Below are 19,841 nucleotides of genomic sequence, written 5' to 3' on the forward strand. Positions count from 1 at the left end.
GAGCTCACCAAAACTGCCTCATTCATGGTAAAGACCCATATGGCCACATTAACCTTTGCAATGATTAAACAATACTCTTGCCACACTAATCTATTTGTCTACCAGAATGCATAGCAATGCATGCTAAATTGTGGTACATTATCCTTTGTCAGCATGCAATGTTGTATAATTTTATGAGGCCAATAAAATATTTCTCACTATTTTTATGATAATAGCATCATCATCCAGGGGCGAGATGGTGGCCCTATAGGCAGCTCTACAATTTGATTGGCTATCTGAGATGGCACTCCAAATGTGAATGTAAACTATGATTGGCCAACTTCTACATCAAAGGAGGGAAAATTACACCAAATATAACCTTTTTGGTTTATATAAAGTGCAAACTTACCTTGTGATTCAATTAATTAACCATCAATTTGTTCTGGGCTAATTTATATTATTACATGTCATATTCAAATGAATGAATGAATGAATTGTTGTAACATTTTTAAACCCTTAATCCATTTTGTTGTCAGGTGACCAGAATCACAAGAACCAAATGTGTTTTTTTGTGTGTGTTTTTTTTTTTTTTTTTTTTTTACTGTAGTGATGATTACCTTTAAAAATATGTCTGAAATAATCATTTTAGTACTTTTAAATTATGTATCTACCATTTTCAGAGTCATTCAATCAAAATATTTGTATAGAACAGGCCTTAAAAAAAAAAAAATGAAACCCACATGAATGCAAAGACTACATTTCTAATAACCTAGCCTATGATTTTTTTTTTAAAGAATTTGTCCCTTTTTTTTTTATCTTCACAGACATCCCATTTGACCCTCATGAACGAAAACTTACTGGAACACGAAAACTCACTGATGCTGAGTGGGGTTCATTTGCAGATACCCTAGGTGACGCTGTTCGTAGAAACATTTCCAGCGCTTGATCTTTCCAGGTTCTATGCAGTTAATGCAGAGTAAGGCATCTCACCACGTATGCCTATAATGATCTTTCAAAACCTTTTCAGTGTGGGGAAAAAATCCAGCACGAATAAATCGGCTTAGTGGACAGAATTAGAGGGGAAGGGTTTGGAGCCAGAGTAGGATTAAGGAAAATTGTGTGAAATAAAAAGCGAGTGATCACGAGTGACTCTGTTCGTGTCTGTTTCGGGAGGGAGGGAGAGAAAGAGAGAGAGAAAGAGAGAGAGAGAGATTTTCATCCAAATCCATATCTATTTTTTTAATCCTCGTCTGTGCGTAAACGTTGTTTGCTGCCTTCGCGAGGAGACTATTTCACAATGCAACGCTTTTCATAATCTTTACTTAATATTCAACAACCTTATATCTTTTGAAGTGCGCATTTGTTTTAAACTTCAATCTTCCCTCCGACACTTGGACAGCATCATGACCAGTTTGTGGAATCGCATCCCTTTGGAATGGTGGGAATTACGCAGCGAGCTGCCGGAGAGCATGTAAACGCAAATGGAGTTTGGGATTTATTGCAAAATATGGGAAAGATGACCGTCCTGTCTTTGTGTTTTCTCTTGTGCGCTGATCTACTGCAAGTAGCTGTTGGTAAGTAATTGTTGTGTTTTGTATTATCATACTCGTATGCGCTTTTTAGTAGAAAACACTCATTCTGCACAGCGCTTCGAATCCCGCACACACATATTCTCATCAGAAACCGCTGCACGCACATATTGAGACATCTTTCATATTTACTTAGATCAAGTTTGTCCGTTTTGTGCGAGACCCCGCTTAGTTTGGATTCTCCGAGAATAGCCAGGCTTCAGTCGCGGTACTTTGGGCTATAGTGTTTGCTGGGTAAGAGCACAGACACTGGGTGAATGTCATTTTTCATACGGTACATTGTGAAACAGCAGTAGGCTACGTTTGAACATTCTGACGCCCAGGAATAAATGAGGCTGAAAGCATTAGTGCCAAGAGCTATTGACTTTCACCCTGACCATATTTATTATTTCATAGTCAAATCTCATGATTACATAGCCTATCCATAATTCGATGACTTTTATTGTAAATGTGAAAAGAGGCACACATTTGGCTTTTTGTTTTAGATGAACCCAGACATACATTAACCATGGGATAATCTCTCTCTCTCTCTCTCTCTCTCTCTCTCTCTCTCTCTCTCTCTCTCTCTCTCTCTCTCTCTCTCTCTCTCTCTCTCTCTCTCTCTCTCTCTCGGCTAAATAATAACCGTGTTGTATTATGGTATAATGGAGTCATTTACCATTTTCTTATTCTTTTTGTTAATTATTTTCTCTTTTTCGTAGCGAATTTGACCCCCATAAATAAGGTTTGGACGTTAATAAATTAAGTTGGTAGAATTCCAAAGTATATTCCTTTTACAAGTATGTTTCATCAGCATTTCTAGTAACCAAAAAAGTTAGATTACAAGTTAGTCAGAATGGGCTATTGATGCTCATGAACTGAAATCATTGTGAGAAGGTAACCATGACAACAGTAAACGCATGTTCTCTTTCCTTTACAATGCGGTACACGAAACCTGCAGACACAGGTATTTTTTTATATGCATAAAAAAAAAAAAAAGAAGACATTTGGTTAACTGCACATAGCCTACTGTGACACCGTTATACAGTTGTACATGTCCTGGAAATTACTAAAATATTTTCTTTAAGAAAAGTAACCCCCATGAAAGTCATTGAATAATTCACACACTGACCCTATGTAGCCTAATAGTACTGAATGCAGTTGGTTGCACTGTATTCTTACTTTCTGTAGTTGAATCTAATGTAAAACTGCAAACATGATTGTCATTTCACAGCAAAAATAAAAAAAAAAGAAGAAAAAAGCTACCGTGGAAGTACTAGGAACATTGTAAATTCACACTGAATAGATTTCCCTTCATTTGACTCTGAACCAAGATGTTCTTCCACCCCCCAATCTTTCTATGCCTCGATTTACAAAATGCACAGACCATGTACTGTATGTTGTAACAGCCTGATACCTGGAGGAATATTCATATACTGAGACAAGTGTTACTGCTGTGTTGATGGCATGTTTCATTGCTGACAGTGATCTCTTGCAAACAGTAAAAAAAAAAAAAAAATGTAATAAACATTTTAAACATGTAAAAAATTATAGGCACTGTTTGAACCATTGTGATATGCTGTGAATTTGTCTATTGCGGTCCCTGAGTTGACTGAAAGTCTGTATGGGGTGTCCCTGGGTCTGTAAAGGTTGAAATCCCCAGTTACTTGATGATTGATGTGTGATGGTTCTAATCTCTGGGCGACATCTGGCACGTTTACAATACTCATCTTCACTCCCACCCAGCTGTTTTCATTCTCTCTGTACTGGAAGATTACATGTCCTCATGCAAAAACCCTACAAAGAAATTTAAATCAAGACAAAGTCAGTGATATAACACCTACGATGTCCCGCAAATAATGCCTTACAGAGTGAAGTGATCATTCATAATTTCTGACTGCACTGGTGTTTGGCGTGTCCCATATTTTAATACAGGCCACCGGAGCATAATGCAGTCTCGTGAGTGAGCGAGAGACAGAGAGAATCATTTATTATTGCAGAAACCATCAGGTCACAAAGTTCAGCTGAGGTTGTGGTCACAAACTGCGGTATGGACAGTCTACAGCCACAATTAATGGACAGGAGATGGTTTTTATGGGTCGAGTGCCATTGTCATCCACCTGTTTCATTTCATCATCATTTCAGAGTCCTGCTGCCTGGCTGGTGTACAATTTTGCACATAATTTTGTGATCAGCGTTTTCGATGAGAGCAATAAAATAAGGACTGACAAATGCATAGCTTTGCAATCTTATGCTGTCATTCAATTAGCTGATACAAATGATTTATATCATTTTATTTACTGTCATGTTGTTCGAAACTAGGGTTATTACTTAACCAAGCCAAACTAAAATGAAAATAAGAAATAGGAAAATAAAAATGAATTCAAAATATGAATAAAAACAATAATAGTAACAATGACACTAAATTAACACTGTTCAAAACCTGTTTGAATTTCTTTTATCTCGATTATGCATTTTTGGTAAACTATCCCCTTTAAATCTTGGAAACACTACCAAAATATTATCTTTTATGCAAATCCTCAACTATGATCTCTTTCAGTAGATGAGGAGTACTGATTGTACATGAAGATTCAAAATCACGAATAACTTCCCTTTCTGTTTCTTTTAATAGTTAAAGACAACATTTCATCCTTTAAAAAATGAACCCATCTTTCATCTAGGAGATTTTTTGCCCTACTGACATTACGACTACCTCATACTTTGGAAAAATCTTCTAGAAATATAGCTTGTCTGGAGGTGCTGTTACTCCTAATGACCTTTAACTCCAGGACTGACCCACAACATCAACCTCAACACCCCTCAGAGCTCAGGGCAGTGCAGGCTCTCCACAACTGAGCCATTCAACCCCCCATGTGGATTCCTCCATTTCCCCTTCTTAAGAGACTTCTTCCCTAACAGATCCATCTTGATCAAGTGCACTAGCTGCAGTCAGAGACAGGTGTTGGCAATTCCTGCTTTAGTCTTCAATAATCACTCTTTGATTTCCTGCCTCCTTTAGAAGACATAAATGTGACCTTCAGGAGCTTCTTTGTCACCCAATACAAACTTGAATCTTCCAAATGAAGAATTCAAATGAGTTCTCTTTATGCTAACAGTTTAAATGCACACTTACTTTTTAGTCTCAGTTCAGTTGCATTGGGTTGAATTGAGATGAATCTGAATCAACTGCTTTGAATTTTTAGATGTTACAAAGGAGCATTTCATCTGATCATGCAGTTACAGTACAAAAATATGATACATCAATTTCATTTTGATCTGATAATGTCTTTTGATGATGAAACATCAAAGCAAGTACATTCAAATGCTGATCTCTTTTAGCCAGAACTGAGTGTAGTGAGTCTTCTCTTTCAACAGTTTCATCATCCACATGTTAGAGGTTCATAGAGCAGCCGTTCTCAACTGGTGGTTCGTGGAGCAGTAAAAATTGGTCACAGGTCTGTTTTAGTTACTTTTATGCATTTAGAAGAAGCATCTTAAATTGCACTCACTGTATACATTTTATCAGCTCATGCTTTCCAAGGGAATTGAACCCAAGAGCTTGTCGTTGCTAGTGTTATGATCTACTGTTTGAGCAACAGGAATGCTGTTATAAGTGGCAAATGAATGAATGAATGAATGAATGAATGAATGAATGAATGAATGAATGAATGAATGAATGAATGAATGAATGAATGAATGAATGAATGAATGAATGAATGAATGAATGAATGCATGAATGAATAAATGAATACATAAATACATACATACATACATACATACATACATACATAAAACAACTAACCATATAAGAAATAAAAAAAATTTAAGGATTAGTTCACCCAAAAATGAAAATGCTGTCATCAATTACTCACTCTCGTCGTTCCAAACCCATGACTTGCATTCATCTTCAGATCACAAATAAAGTAATTTTTTTATGAAATCTGTGAGATTTCTGTACCAGTGTCCCCACATTTAAAGTCTGTTCACCCAAAGCTCTGATGGTTCAAAACATCCGTAAAGAGATTGTAAAATAAATCCATATGAATCAAGCGGTTCAATCCAAGTCTTCTGAAGAGACATGATCGATGGAATGATGTAAGGGTGAGTAATTGATGACAGAATACATTTTTTGGGGTGAACTAACCCTTTAACATAGCAAAATCAATAGAAACTAAAAACAGGAGGCAATGCTTCCCATATCATTTTGCTGTTGATGTCCAATTGTGTCTAACTCAACTAAAATGTTCGGGGGAAATTGTCTCCAATTAATCTGTCACTGTTTTAAAAAAGTGCATTTGAGTAGATATCTTGACATCAAACGTGTAGATGTAAATACAGGTTCACTTTGCAGCAAAGATAAATATTTGTGTAATGAATTCTTGGCTGCTGACATTTAGACATTTAGAACCAAAATTGACAATTTTCCTTTTCAGCCAATGTCATGTTAACAATTTTGCATATTGTTTTCGAGTCTGTGCAGTTCATGGTAATATTAATGAATGTTCTGTTGTTCCTGCTTTTGCTGTTCGCGTTGTAAATGCAACAGAGCTCAGGGCTTCCCAAGCCAATGCTGCCATGTCTTAACAGCAAATGAAAACAACCATAATCCATATGAATATTGACGGTTGTACCATACCGGCTGTGTTCCCTTCCCACACTCCATGTCATACAAAGAACATAATGCTTTCTGCAAACTGTGTTCTCCAACTTACTGGTGTAAGCAGGTCACTGTATTGTGTAAAAAGCTTCAAGGGCTTCCGTCAGAAGGGGAAGAATAGAAGAGCACTTATAGAATAAACTGCAATGTGGCTGTGCTTGTAAAAATACTTGTTTACAGAAGGGTAGCATAGTTCATCAATACTGTACATACAGTACTGCACTTATGTGTGTATGTTTATAATGGATGAAGGGAGGCAGGGTAAAGGGAACAACTCTCCTTTCTGATAACCAATGGAAAAAGTTGGATTGGCATGTTCGGTGCAACCACAGAAAACACTATAAATTCATTTCATGATCAGAGGACAGTTAAAGGGATTAATTTCAGCTATATTCTCATCAGAACCATTCATTAGAATTGAATATACTAGGTGCAGACTTCAGAGCTGTTAACTAATAGCATTGCAATGTTTATTTGTGTTTGGATGCTCGTATCTGTGCACCTGCGAAAATGATTCTGATTAATGAGCAGGCTGGGGTGATCTTTACTGGCATGCCTGTCCTTTGACATGGAAATTTGCTCAAGTTGGGCAGCTTTGTCTTTTGTTTTTGCAAGCATAAATTAAATGATTACATGGTTATGCGCTGAGCTGTGGATTTGGCAGCCCTGTGCTGAAAATTGATTACCTTTGACAATTTCTAGTTTGCAGACAAAGCTATTGTCAACTCTGGGATAGATGTTTTGAAACTACAGTCAAATGAATTGAGATTTAATTAATCTAGCTGCCTCCGTTTCTCAAAAAGTCAAGGTGAGTGGCGGACCAGATGACCCCTGTGACACTTACATTTCAATCCAGCTTTATTTGAAACATAATAGGAAATTTTTGAAATTCAAATTCAAAACTATGAATGGGAAGGAAATTGTAATTTCGTTTAGAAAAAGTTTCACTGGCCTTCGATCACATTTAGGACTAATAACTAGGACTACTGTCCCAATAATTTTTTTATATTTCATTTAACATGTGTCATATCTCTATTGTAGAGTTTACTGTATGTATATTATAAATTTATATAATTATGAAATAAAATCATAGGTAACACTTTACAAAATTGTTTCATTTGTTAACATTAGTTAACTACATTAGTTGAACTAAAAATTATAACTATTTCTAAAGCATTATAGTTAAAGGGATAGTTCACCCCAAAATGAAAATTCTGTCATTGTTTACTTAAAGTTGTTCCAAACTTGGATGAATTTCTTTCCACTACTGAACACAAAGGAAGATATTTTGAAGAATGTTTGTTACCAAACAGTTGTGGGGCAACTTCCCCATACTTTGGAAGTCAATGGTGCTCCAGACCTGTGTGGTTACAAACATTCTTCTAATGTTAAGTTGTATCTGTTAATATTATTTAATGGACCTGAGCTAACATGAACTAACAATGATCAGCTGTATTTTTATTAACTAACCTTGAAAAAAAGAATACTACTGTAACAAAAGCATTGCTCATTAAGTTACTTTATGCATTACATTTATGCATTTGGCAGACGCTTTAAGCGACTTACATTGCATTATCCTATACATTTATACATAGGTATGTGCAATCCCCTGGGATCGAACCCACAACTTTGCGTTGTTAACACAATGCTCTTACCACTGAGCTACAGGAAAGCATTAACTAATGTTAACCAATAGAAGCTTATTATAAACTTTTACCATAATATATAATTATTGTTGTGATTTCAATCATTATAATGTATAGGCTACAATTAAAAGTATTAAATGTTAATCGTAATTTTTTTTTTACAATTTAATAAAGTTAATTTCTTGGGGGAATTTTGTTTTGGCGAGAGGCTCAATGCTCCACGGTCGGTTCAGGGGCAGCAGTGTTTCCTGTCTCCTCTTTTGATAAGTGGTTGGGTAAATAAATGCTTTTAATTGCAGACAATTGCAGAGAGTAGAAGCAATCTGAAGCTCTTCACCCATCTCCTCTGAGCTCATCATCAAGTCTCTAATGCAAAGGATGTGCATCTCTTCAGCTGAATCATGTTATGAAGGGCTCTCATCATGACATACATACAGACAAAAAAAAATAATAATAATTAAGATGTGTTTTATGGCTGTACATGATATGGCTGCGACATCAGATTAGCTGATTGAGTTAATATTTTCCATAATAATATATACAGCACAGCATCACTGCAGGGATTCAATAAGGCAATAGCACCATTGGGCTGTTGGTGGGCGTCGGTCGGGCTAGTTTTTGCAGTGTGTTCCACAAGCCAGTGGCAGTATGTTGAATCTGCATCAGGGCTGTCTGTGAGAGATCACTCTGATTGGCTGTTCAGTTTTGCTAACGAGTCAGTGCATGAGAATAAAAACAAGCACAGAAGTCAACACAACACAGACAGAAGGCTATTCTAATTTTATGCCATATCTGAGCATTCCAAAATGTGAATATTTTCATAACAACATGAGCCTCCTGGAATGAAGAAAGTGATCAACATGAGTGATATTCAAAATGGCAAGCAAGTGCTTCTTTATTAACGGTTTGTATATCTGCAGTCCTAGTTTTGGTTTCTCTTTTTAAATGACTAATGTAGACTATTGATACCTGCTGATATAGACAGTTATTTCCTTACACACAGGCACAGAACACATGTCATTGGCAGTCAGCTGTAGTCTTTGCGGTGTGTTCAAGTGCAGCTTTATATCCAAGATGCAGCCAAAGCGAGGTAACAACACAGTCGCCTTGTGCATTTCTTGGAAATTGAACCCATGACCTTGGCATTGTTAAAATCCACACTCTATAGGATCCCACTTTGGCATTTGAATGAAACCACAGTGGGATTAATCGTTCTGTATTGTGACTAAATAAAAAATTTGAGGATACAATATTGTGTCCCGTGCAACATGGTGGCTCAGTTGGTAGCATTTAAGATGCTGGTCCGAGTCCCGGCTGGGATTTGCATCCGTAGTTTCAAGCTTAGTAACATGCAAACTCTACATCTCCTAGATTTTAGCAGTAAATGTTGGAATTAAATGTTATTTTATGTTTTTGTGAGCAAATGAAATGGCTGTTTAGTGCTTAATGTTCATTTATGATGGAGATTTAGTTTCCCCTACAGTCGAAAGACATGCAGGATCGGTGAATTTTAGACACTAAATTGTCTGTTAGTGAGAGTGTGAAGGCAATGTGTAAGTGCTGCGACAGACTGGCCCAAGATGTTGGGATAGACTCCATCATCCCTACATTGCGGTTTAGAAAATGGTTGGATATTCTGGATAATCCAACATATAGACTATAGTAACATGTCTGTGACATTTTGCAGTAATATGCATTGTTCTCCAGCAGTGTCACTGGCTTCCCCCGGCAAAGATTCACACACTCCTTTAAATTCCACCTGCAGTGGAATCTGTGGCATTTCCCTTGCCACAGATTCAGGATGCTGCATGCCTCATATATATTTTTCTTGTCCTTGTACTTTGTCATTTATTTCACTAAATTCACTTTTTTGTGCCATTGTACGGATTGTTGTTTTCACACTATGATATAATTATTTAAAAATCTGTCCAAATGACTTGCGTCTTAGTCTCCCCCTTGCTCTTAATAAGGTGTAAAAGGAGTTTATGCATCGATTTCTCAAGGTTATTGTGCTGTATATTGATTTTAATCCCCGGGAGGTCAAAGTTCAGACTTGAGCTTCTCAGTAATGAACCTCTAATAATCTTGATTCTAATCTTGCTTGGAAGTCCCTCTGTTGCAGGAGTGGACGCAGCACTGGCACAAACTCATAGACATTTACTGACTGATGTTCTTCACAGTGTTTTCAAGATTACTTTTCCTTTTATCTCCGTACTTGTGAAGATCATTCAAGCTGTGCTGCCCAGTGAATGAGAACTTCAAGAACACATACTGTAGTTCCTGGAACTTATTAACAGAATTGTAACAAATATAAACAAAATTTTAGGAGACCTCCAAAACAAAATTAGGAACTTTTAAAGTCGTATAATTGGGGCACTTTAATCTCAAGGGGATTGTTCTGAACCCGGACATATCATAAAAAGTCCTACATTTGATGGCCATGTACAGTATAGGATGTCACAGCATCTCAATAGATTTCCATGACCACCTGATCTGACCCTGAATTCACAGAACTGGAAGTGGAGCCGTAATTAAAGGCCACATTAACCTTAAAATAAAGGAAGAATGGTGCTGCGTTTTATCACAAGCACCCACTGTGGCCTCTTGTTTTTCCACCATTCTCATCTAAACAGGCCTTGTTCTCTATGTATTGACCCATGCAACTGCTTCCAACTGTTAATATTAATGATATTCTTTTGGCTTGTGTTCACCACTTTATCTTTTGAGCACTTTGTTAGTGACCCTTAAAATATGTATAATCGTCTTCTTTTTTAAGAGCACAAGAACAATTAGATCCAATATGTTAAGATATTCAAGGTAAAAAAAAAAAAAAAAACTTTATTTTTTCACAATAGTATATAGATTGCAGCATCACCTCTTTCCTCACAGTGTCTGAAACGGTTCGATCAAGGATTCAGTCTCTCTAAACTCCTTTTTGAGAGCCAACTCTGCTCTGATTGGTCAGATGGCCCAGTCTGTTGTGATTGGTCAACTGTTTACAGTGTCGAAAACAAAACGCTCATTACCATATTTGAATTTCAGCTCAGGAGGGTTTCTTGGCACTTGTACACACAGTGTTAAGAACGGTAAAGATGGCCTGAGTTGTCATCCTTTGAAAATGCGTGCAAAGTGGATTTGCTTTCACAGTGCAAAAAATATATACATGTATATATATATTTTCGACATTTCGACAACACAAACCAAAGTCCTCCAGGCCTCAGCTAAAACCACAGTGTTTGAGGGCGGGTTAAAGTAGATTGATCACTGGCAGCCAATGAAGACCATAGGCAGGCATTATGCAAATTCTTTACAAACGTAGGTTCGAGTAAGGCCGGAATTACTGATGACTCGTTTCAGGCAGCCCAGAATCATTTCTTTCCTTTGGGAGACAATAACTCCCATTTATCGTGCATTTTGATCTTTGAAACTTTGCAGACCTTTGACAGTCACATACACACTACATAAAAAACGTAATACCCGAAAAAGCGTAATAGAGGCACTTTAAAGCTCTAGGTTGCTACATTAGAAAGCGTAAGAAACAGCTCTTTTTCTTGACTCCCATCTCACCAAGTTAAGGTGGTGAGAATTTAAGGATTGTGATCCGTGAGCTGATCTGAGGCTTTCCTCTCTCTGTTTCGGTCTGCCTGTGACAGCTGGGCTCGACTCAGAGGAAGTGAGAATAGATATTGGCAGGGAAGAAGAATGTGCCAACTTTTGTCTACCAATCATTGGCCATTGGCATGGTGCCTCAATCTCTACTTGCATTTAATGATTAGACAAGAAAAAAGGGAAATCATTAGGGTTTTCATGATTTATGGTTTATATATTTAAATGAACAGTTTCTTTATGCTACATATGATTTGCTAGATACCATGTGGGTTTTTCTCTCTGAATTCAGGTTCGTGGAGACACATCCACACCCTCTACAGTGACTCTGAATGCCCCGAAACCCTTGTATTAATACAGGAGTGACAACAGCACAAACATAAAACGATCTTGCAAATTGCGGTTTCTATTGAAGATTTTCAGTCTTTACAGTAAAAGCAATGGACTGCAAGTGATTGGCCAATTTTAGAAGAATAAAATCTTTCTGGCTTTAGATTTTGTACATGTTGTGTTCACAGTATGCTGGCCTTTATCATTACATTTGCTTTTGTTCTGTTGACAGGGCAGTTATTGCTCTTCCATCTCTCTATTTTTGCTTGAAGAGTGATCATTCCCTTTTCCAAGCCTGTGTAATAATCAAACACCAGTTTATTGCAATTAACCAAACAAGAATGAAAGCTTTTCTGAATTGCTTTTGCATGATTGTTTCATTTTCAACTCTGCCACACCATGTGTCATGAAACAGGATTCACACATGTAAAGACGGATGAAGGAAGCAGACTGAAGACAAATCGTTCTGGTAGGTATCGTGTAGGTATCGTGCAGGTAAGTGTTCTTTGAGGGAACGACGAGACTAGACAATGGTGAACTGCATTGGTAAGTGTTATATAGTGCTGGGTGATGATCAGTGAAGATTGGTGACAGATGATTAGTACTCTGGTGACTGGGAACGAGTTGGTGGAGTGTAGAGCTCTGGTGCTATCGATGTTGTTGACTCTGTGACACCATGATATGATGCTCATTTTTGTCAGGATTTTTTAAACTGTTAAAAAAATGCACAAAATAATAATATGAATATTTTATTTATATATTTATGTATTATTTGTAATAAAATCTTTTGAAAAAAACCTGTTCATATTTAAATATTTCTGAAATTATTTGAAAAGCCTAGTTTGGCTCAACCTTTTTTCTTTTATTTACACATTTCTTATATATTTCTATAAAAACATGTTTTCACTAATACAATTTAAATATTGATCATATTTTGTTATTTCATATTTGTTCACCAAATCAAGGTCAGTGTATTCATCACAGAAGACCAACATAAAGGCAGCCATTTTGATAACCAGGTAGTAATAACACAGAGAAGACACCTGCAGGCATTGGGTGCTTCTTAAACAGAAGGCTGCGTCCTAGTAATGCTGCATATCTCAGCTGCCACGTCATCAAGGACCGCTGAAGGCCATATAAATTGAAAGAATCCTCGGAAGGCAGACTTTGTTTCGCATCCTTTATTCATCTGCTTTTGAAGGATGCATCAAGTGTATTCTTTGCACCCTTCACTCACCCACAATCCTTTGCACACATTCCAATTCACGAAAAAGAACTGATGGAAAACAAGTTGGCACTGAGCTCATTTTGAAATGTAAAACAAAAACAATGTTTTCAGAGATAAAAACATAAATCTCTGATATTTTGTTTTGGTGTAAATTAATCACTTAACACTAAACTTCTCATAATGTAAGCCACTGGGAGACCACAGACGGTTGTCATTTACTGCATTGCATTAATAGAAAGGTAGTTAATATAAATATTTTTTATATAAAGTATTTTTCCAAAATTAAGTTTTAATTTTCGTGCCATGGCCGTGGGACCGGAAATATGTGTGACGTAGCATGCGTGTCTCCATCCAATAATCTCAATAAGCTTTGTGCGTTGTGCTACATTATGGCGGACGGCTTACAGATAGTGGTCCATTTGAAACAGCCGCTAACGAGGCATCTACATCTATGGTTATAGTGATCCCTAAAAGGGGAACCAAAAGAAAAAACATATATTAGGAGTATGTTATCTTTATGCTTAAAAACAGGCGTTGGAGGAGGTTGAGACATTCCAGGCTTATAATAATAATGCAAATGAACAAACAAGCGAAGATGACCCACAAGTGTATTTAAGCAAAAGACAGCATATCTTAATTCTGTGAAACACAGCAAACCCAACATTACTAATAGAGAAAATTAAACCAACCTCTGTGTCCTGTTTTTAGGGCTTCCCAAGGTCTCTCCAGTGCTGGAAAGCTTCCCTGTAATGAATGCAGGAAAGTCATATTCCCCTGGCCTTTTCCTCTTTTGTATTTTCTCTGCTATCTCCCTCTTTCTATAATATTTCTGCTCTCCTCCCCCATCATGAGTGTATAGTATAGGCTACACGCCTTACAGATCGCATTCGCAGTAGCTGCCTTTCCACTGCACACGACAAAGACAGCCGTCGGACCGGAAGTTATTAATTTCCAATGGAGAGTCGGACTCGTACGGGAGGCGATATTGTTTTTCACAGGATGGTATATTGGGATGACTTCCCTAATGAATATTCATGAGTCTTCCCCTACCATCCTGTGAAAAAAAATATCGCGTACGGGAGCTGCGGGGAGTTCCGATCATATGCGTATGCGTAAATTTCGGATCCGATTTGAGCTTCGGATGCATTGAAATATCTGAACTTCTGCGGCTAGACCGTATGCGACCGGTCGACCGGATATTATGTATTCTAATCAAAACTATGAGCGCGAAGCTAGAATTACCAATATATTTTAATACTTTAACGTAAACGCTAGGCTATTCCTGCAAAATGGCGGTTATTAATAATTATGGCTGAAAATAATTATTTAATAAAAACATTATTAAATCAATATTTATATTGATTAGCTCTATAAAATCGACTATTTTTTATTTTAGATGTATTGAGGGTAATTTGTTTTGTGTGGATATATTCATGCATGCATTACATTCATTAAAATCATTAATTTTACCATTGTGAATTGCCGAGGGTAACGGTTGCTTCACGACCAATTTCAAAGTTCTGTGCGACTGACACCAGGGGGCGAAATGCGCCAATCAAATGCGAATGTGTGCAGTGGAAAGGGGGCTTGAGTTCAGGCGAAGCGGCAGCGCGGAGGGCACGAGAGCTGATACTCTCTTCATCTTTACTACTATTACACGGAATAAATATGAAGGAACATCAGAAGGTATGTTGAAAGATACTGTACAGCTTTCCGAAATGTATCATGTCATCGCTCAATCAGTGTTTTAACCACGGACGTCGTCAATAAAACAGCTTGTAAGCAATGTCACGCGACGCGTTACACTTAACGTTACCTCAGACAAGCCTTTTAATGTCCACAAATCGTTATTTAGTTAAAAACTGAACTCTAGACAGGAACATTTTGATAAATATGCACTATATTACATATTCATTATATTTGACTTAACCTGTTCTTCAATATAGTGAATTTTTGAATATACACTACATCAATTATGAAAACAAGTGTTTATGATAGCCATTGTGTAGTTTTAATTTCACAAATGGAGTAGAAACATAATGTCAATTAAAAAAGTTGTTGTGGTTATGTTGTTAGCGGTTAGGCTACATGATTACTAGTGTATGATGCTTTACATATGTTTCCATTATAAGAACTTCAATTAAGTTTGTTCAGCAAAGCATTCTTTGTGTAAATGCAGTTGTTCTAGTCATGTGATACCAACTTGCATTAATTGTGTGGAAAAGTTATCTTTTTTTGCAAGATAATTTATGATATAATATAGATACTGTAGGCATTTAACAATTTGAGAGGTTTGTTCTGAAGGTGTTATGTGTGCAATCCTGTTACGTGCTTAAAATAATACAAATCTATGTGTTTTTCATCTCAACCTCATTATCCTTTTTTTGTTTTATCATATTGTCCATTCAGGAAACAATTCCCTTAGTAAAAACTTTGTGATTTTATTTATTTATTTAGTGGTTGTCTCCATAGGCACATGTAACATTCACAAGATTAAGCACACAGGTAACAGATAAACCTAAAATTAAACTATTTGTTTATTGTCTTTGGAGAGTTGTTGTGGTGCTAAGTAAAGGAATGAAAAATGGTGAGAGGCTATTACCATATTTTATTAACACAAGAAAATGTCTTGACTTCTTACTGCTTGGCTGGTTCGGATTCCTGAGAGAGAAGCTCAGAGGACTTAAGGCTCCCTCAGTACAAATAATAGAGTGGGTCTCAGCCCATTATCCCAAATGCCCTGTTCTTTATGTGTCTTGAGAGTGATGCAGATGAGAGGGAATCCAGAGGGTGTGCATAATAGCAACTGAACTTACTTTGGCCTTTACGATTTTGGCGGTGTTATCACATGCTGCATAGTCATGTCTCTAGAGTGGGTAATTTTTAAAGGCAAGACAAATGCCATGGGTAAAAAAAGAAAAAAAAGAGAGAGTTGTCCAAGAAGAAGGCTTTTTCTAGACCCTGAGCACTCTAAGGTTTGTGGCAGGCATGCAGCGGCAGGGTTTTCACATGGTCCTGAGAGAAGCGGCTTTGTTTGCTTTTTTTGATTCACCATTATATAAAACTAATATAAATAGAAACCTGATTTAAAGAGGCTTTACTGTATTAAGGGTGTAATTTAGGTCAGGTCATTTTAGAACCTATTTCATATCTAGGATCAAATTACACTTAAGGGAGTTACATTATTTGTAGCATTAGCATATAATGCCTTTATTTCCATTTATAATTTCTGAGATAAAAAATTCTACAAAGTGTTATTTTGTATTATTTTCTTTGTTTGAGTATAAGTAATGAGAAGGATCATGGGTTGCTTCTTCTCAGACGCCCTGTGGACCATCGTCTCTTGCGGTGACAGACAAGTATTGATGACACTTTAGTCCCTAGCTTCACTTTTTTGGAAGGATCAGCAGTAGACGACCAGTTTTTGCTTAGACAGGCATCATAAGAAATTTCTCCGCTGCATTTCCTCGTGTTATGCTGTAAATATGGATTGTGTGACTTGTTTATCATCGTTAAACGGTACTAGACATATAAAATGCATTCTGTCGCTATCAATGTATATTACTGTTGGACAGACTGTCAGCAGCCTTGCTTACGCAATCATGAGATGTTAAGAGCAGAACATCTCATGATTCACTCCATCACGATTTGGGATTTTTGGCACTGTTGGCCCTCAGAACCATCAAGCATATGAGATTTGAGTCAAGTGGGTTTTTAAAGCAACTTAAAAAACAAAATGAATTGCATGATGCTTGTGTTGGTCCTTATCTTCTTGCTAGTGATGCACAATATATGCAGGTATATCGGTTATTGGCCAATATTAGAAAAAAATATTGGCTTAAGGGCACACAATGTGAGTTTCGCCACTAGAGGTCGCTTATTCAAAACAATAACAAAGGTGTAGCTTGATGATGCCATGAATGAGTGTGGATTCACCTTCACAGCCGATGGAAAGCAATCAGACGGTACTCATTATTATGTTCATGGGTGAGCTAATGTAAAGTTTTTTTATTTTTTATGTTACTGTGGTATGAAGCAGGGCGGGGCTGAAAGCCTCCCAAGAAAGTACATTTTCTGAATGTAGTCAAACAAAACTGAAGTCTGATCACAGCAAATACTAAAAACGTAGTGTACTTAAGTTTCAATAATGCACGCTCACATACACGCACGCACATGCTCACACACACTCAAACACTTGCTCGCTTACACGCGCGCACACACGCTCACACGCTGTAAATGTTAAAATTGTGGGTGTATTTTTTATTACTTGCTTTTGTTTTGCCTCCCTTGTTTTGCCGCCATTTTACGCTAGCGAGACGAGCATGTATGCGACGAATGACGTCAGAGAAACGTCAGTAGGCTATAACGGCTATAATCGATTATGGCCTATTACTGCATCAATGCAGAATCGCCCACTTTTGCATCTCGATGCATTGTAGAAACGATTATTTTAACACTCCTAGTTTTTATTATTCTGACTCACTGCCGGTCCTTATTGTGTTTATTTTACAATTAAAGATACATTTAATGTCCGCCTCCTTCTTCCCTGAACTTTATTACAGTTACGTTTGATTACTTACATTTTTATTCATTTATTTCATTCTAATGAAACAGCTGCAAGTGCTGAATTTCTACTCGTACAGATCACTTTATAAGACAGATTAAAATTGTGGGGTGACGCAGCACTGTTTTACTTGGTCAAAACAATCTTACTAAAATGCATTTGAATGTGTTGTAAGCTATGTTATAACATAAAAAAAATAAAAAAATAAAAAACTACAATAGAACAAATCATGTTTATTAGGCTGCTGTCGCTTTAAGCGTATATTTCGCTTTAAGTATATTGATCTAATATACTGATACACATGCGCTTTCTTTCTCAAGCATTTATGTTCACTTTAGCCACAAACTACTGTGATTGTGAGGATACTCGCAAAGACGGGCATTTTGACATATAAGTGTGTGTATTTGACTGTTCAAGTCCAGCAAGGCACTAAAAATAACTCTAGGCGCTAAGTTCAGTACTCATATGCTGTATGAGCAGCGGATTTATGTACGCGCGTCTCTCACAGCATTCAGAAACAGTCTCTCAGACAGCGCACACATATAACGAGATGAGTCTTCTTTCGCTGCTTACTGCACTTCAATGGTTTAAAATCACTTGTTTTTTTTAACTGCAAAGCTTAAACACTGATTAAAACGATAAGCTTTCAAGACTGCACAGAACGGCAAAGTCACGTGAGCGTAACCACGATAGAAATGATAGTCCAAAATCTCTACCGGTTGATACATTTCTACTGGTTAATCGTGTCTACCGGTATATCGCCCACCCCTAATAATAATAATAATAATAATAATTTTGTAAATCTCCTTACAATGGGTTACAATGAATAGGTGATGAACACATTGGAAATATATTGAATTATTGAAAGGAGGCATTAGGAGCAGAGATGCATCCCACTCCTCTTCCTGCAACACATTTTTTTTTCTGTAAATAAATGTGGGAATAATAGAGTTACACTGTTACAAAGATGCAGATAAAAAAAAAAAAAAATCAATCTCTCTCTGGCTCAGGGATTTTCGATCTTTGTTACACATGTCGCTGTTTTGCTTCCTGGGAAAGCAGCTTTTAGATTATTAATAAGGGAGGAGGGAGTGAAAGAGATGAAAACATTCTAATCGACGTCATGCTGGATGGACCAAGGCGGAGGAAAGGGAGAGAGCATTTCAAGAAAAACTATTGCCATATTATACACACAGAAACTTCAGGACAACGTCAAAATAAAAATAAATTATAACAGGAATATATTAATATTGCGTAGTAGTAGTAGTAGAGTTTATTTAAACAGACCGAAAATCAAAGGTCTTCATTACAACGTGAAACAATTTTTTCGTCTAGCTTGAATAAATTATGAAATATATTATTATTGCACAGTAGAATGTACTTCCTAAAATAATTATAATCATAATATCATTTATTAAAATTATTTTTAAGGATAATTTACATTTTCATTTGATTACATTTTAAAAGTTTTTTTTCAAATTGATTTTATACATTTTTGTTTTGTTTTATACATTGAATTTGATTTAGTTAGGGATAGGAAGACCTCAATATTTAAGTGACTGGCTATTATAGCTAACCTCTTTGTGAAACAAAGCTACATGTCTAAAGGTTGAGATGTTAAATGGCAGTTGTATTTTAGGGTGCATGTTGTTGTTTTTAACCCATTTTTGCTGTTTACTGAACACTGAAACTGAAAAATAGTAAAGTATTTTGAATATTAAAGTATATTTTGTACAAACATGGAGAATCCAGATTTTAATTGGTCTGTCCTCTTGAAGGAGTTCATTGGTGAGATTTGAGAAGGATGCTGCTGGGTAGCCTATACTGGTGGTCTTTGGCAGGGCAGCAGTTCATTTGGACAATAGAGTAGAGGTCTGGGTTGATGTTTACAATAGAAAAGCTTGCCAGCTCACACTTTTCAATAAATATGCATGGTCACGCACCTCTCTGATAGTTGTAAATAATGTATGGAATAGTACGTATTTGCACAGCTTTGATAAAATCCAGTACAATTTCAGCGCTTCTAGCCGTAATCCTTTACGTAATCCTTAAAGAAAATAACAACAAATGCAAGGCAATGCAATGAGCAATCAACACCACACTTGAGTGTTTTCCCAATGCTATTCTAATGCAGAGCAGGCACTCTGGATTTGGGTTAGAAACAGCGTGAGTCAGATGCTTGAGGCTTATCTGTTCGGTGTGGGACATGGCATAATTTTGGCTGAAGGAGGCAGATCATAGGTCACTGACCTATAAACAGGAC

At 36.8% G+C, this 19,841-nt stretch overlaps 1 protein-coding gene across 2 annotated transcripts in view; it reads left to right on the forward strand.

Annotated features, from left to right (window-relative positions):
* Positions 1-991: 991 nt before the first annotated feature.
* The window catches only part of igsf21a (immunoglobin superfamily, member 21a), a 247,120-nt gene continuing 228,270 nt past the window's right edge, over positions 992-19,841 (forward strand). The window contains exon 1 of one of the 2 annotated variants that reach the window (XM_082155028.1): positions 992-1,553. In XM_082155028.1, coding sequence (XP_082011154.1) covers positions 1,415-1,553 — 139 coding nt within the window. In that variant the 5' untranslated portion in view covers positions 992-1,414. The remainder of the gene's footprint in view (positions 1,554-19,841) is intronic. The other variant, XM_082155029.1, reaches the window with a different exon arrangement.

Source organism: Leuciscus leuciscus (assembly GCF_965113295.1).
Source record: "Leuciscus leuciscus genome assembly, chromosome: 23".
Lineage (NCBI taxonomy): Eukaryota > Metazoa > Chordata > Actinopteri > Cypriniformes > Leuciscidae > Leuciscus > Leuciscus leuciscus.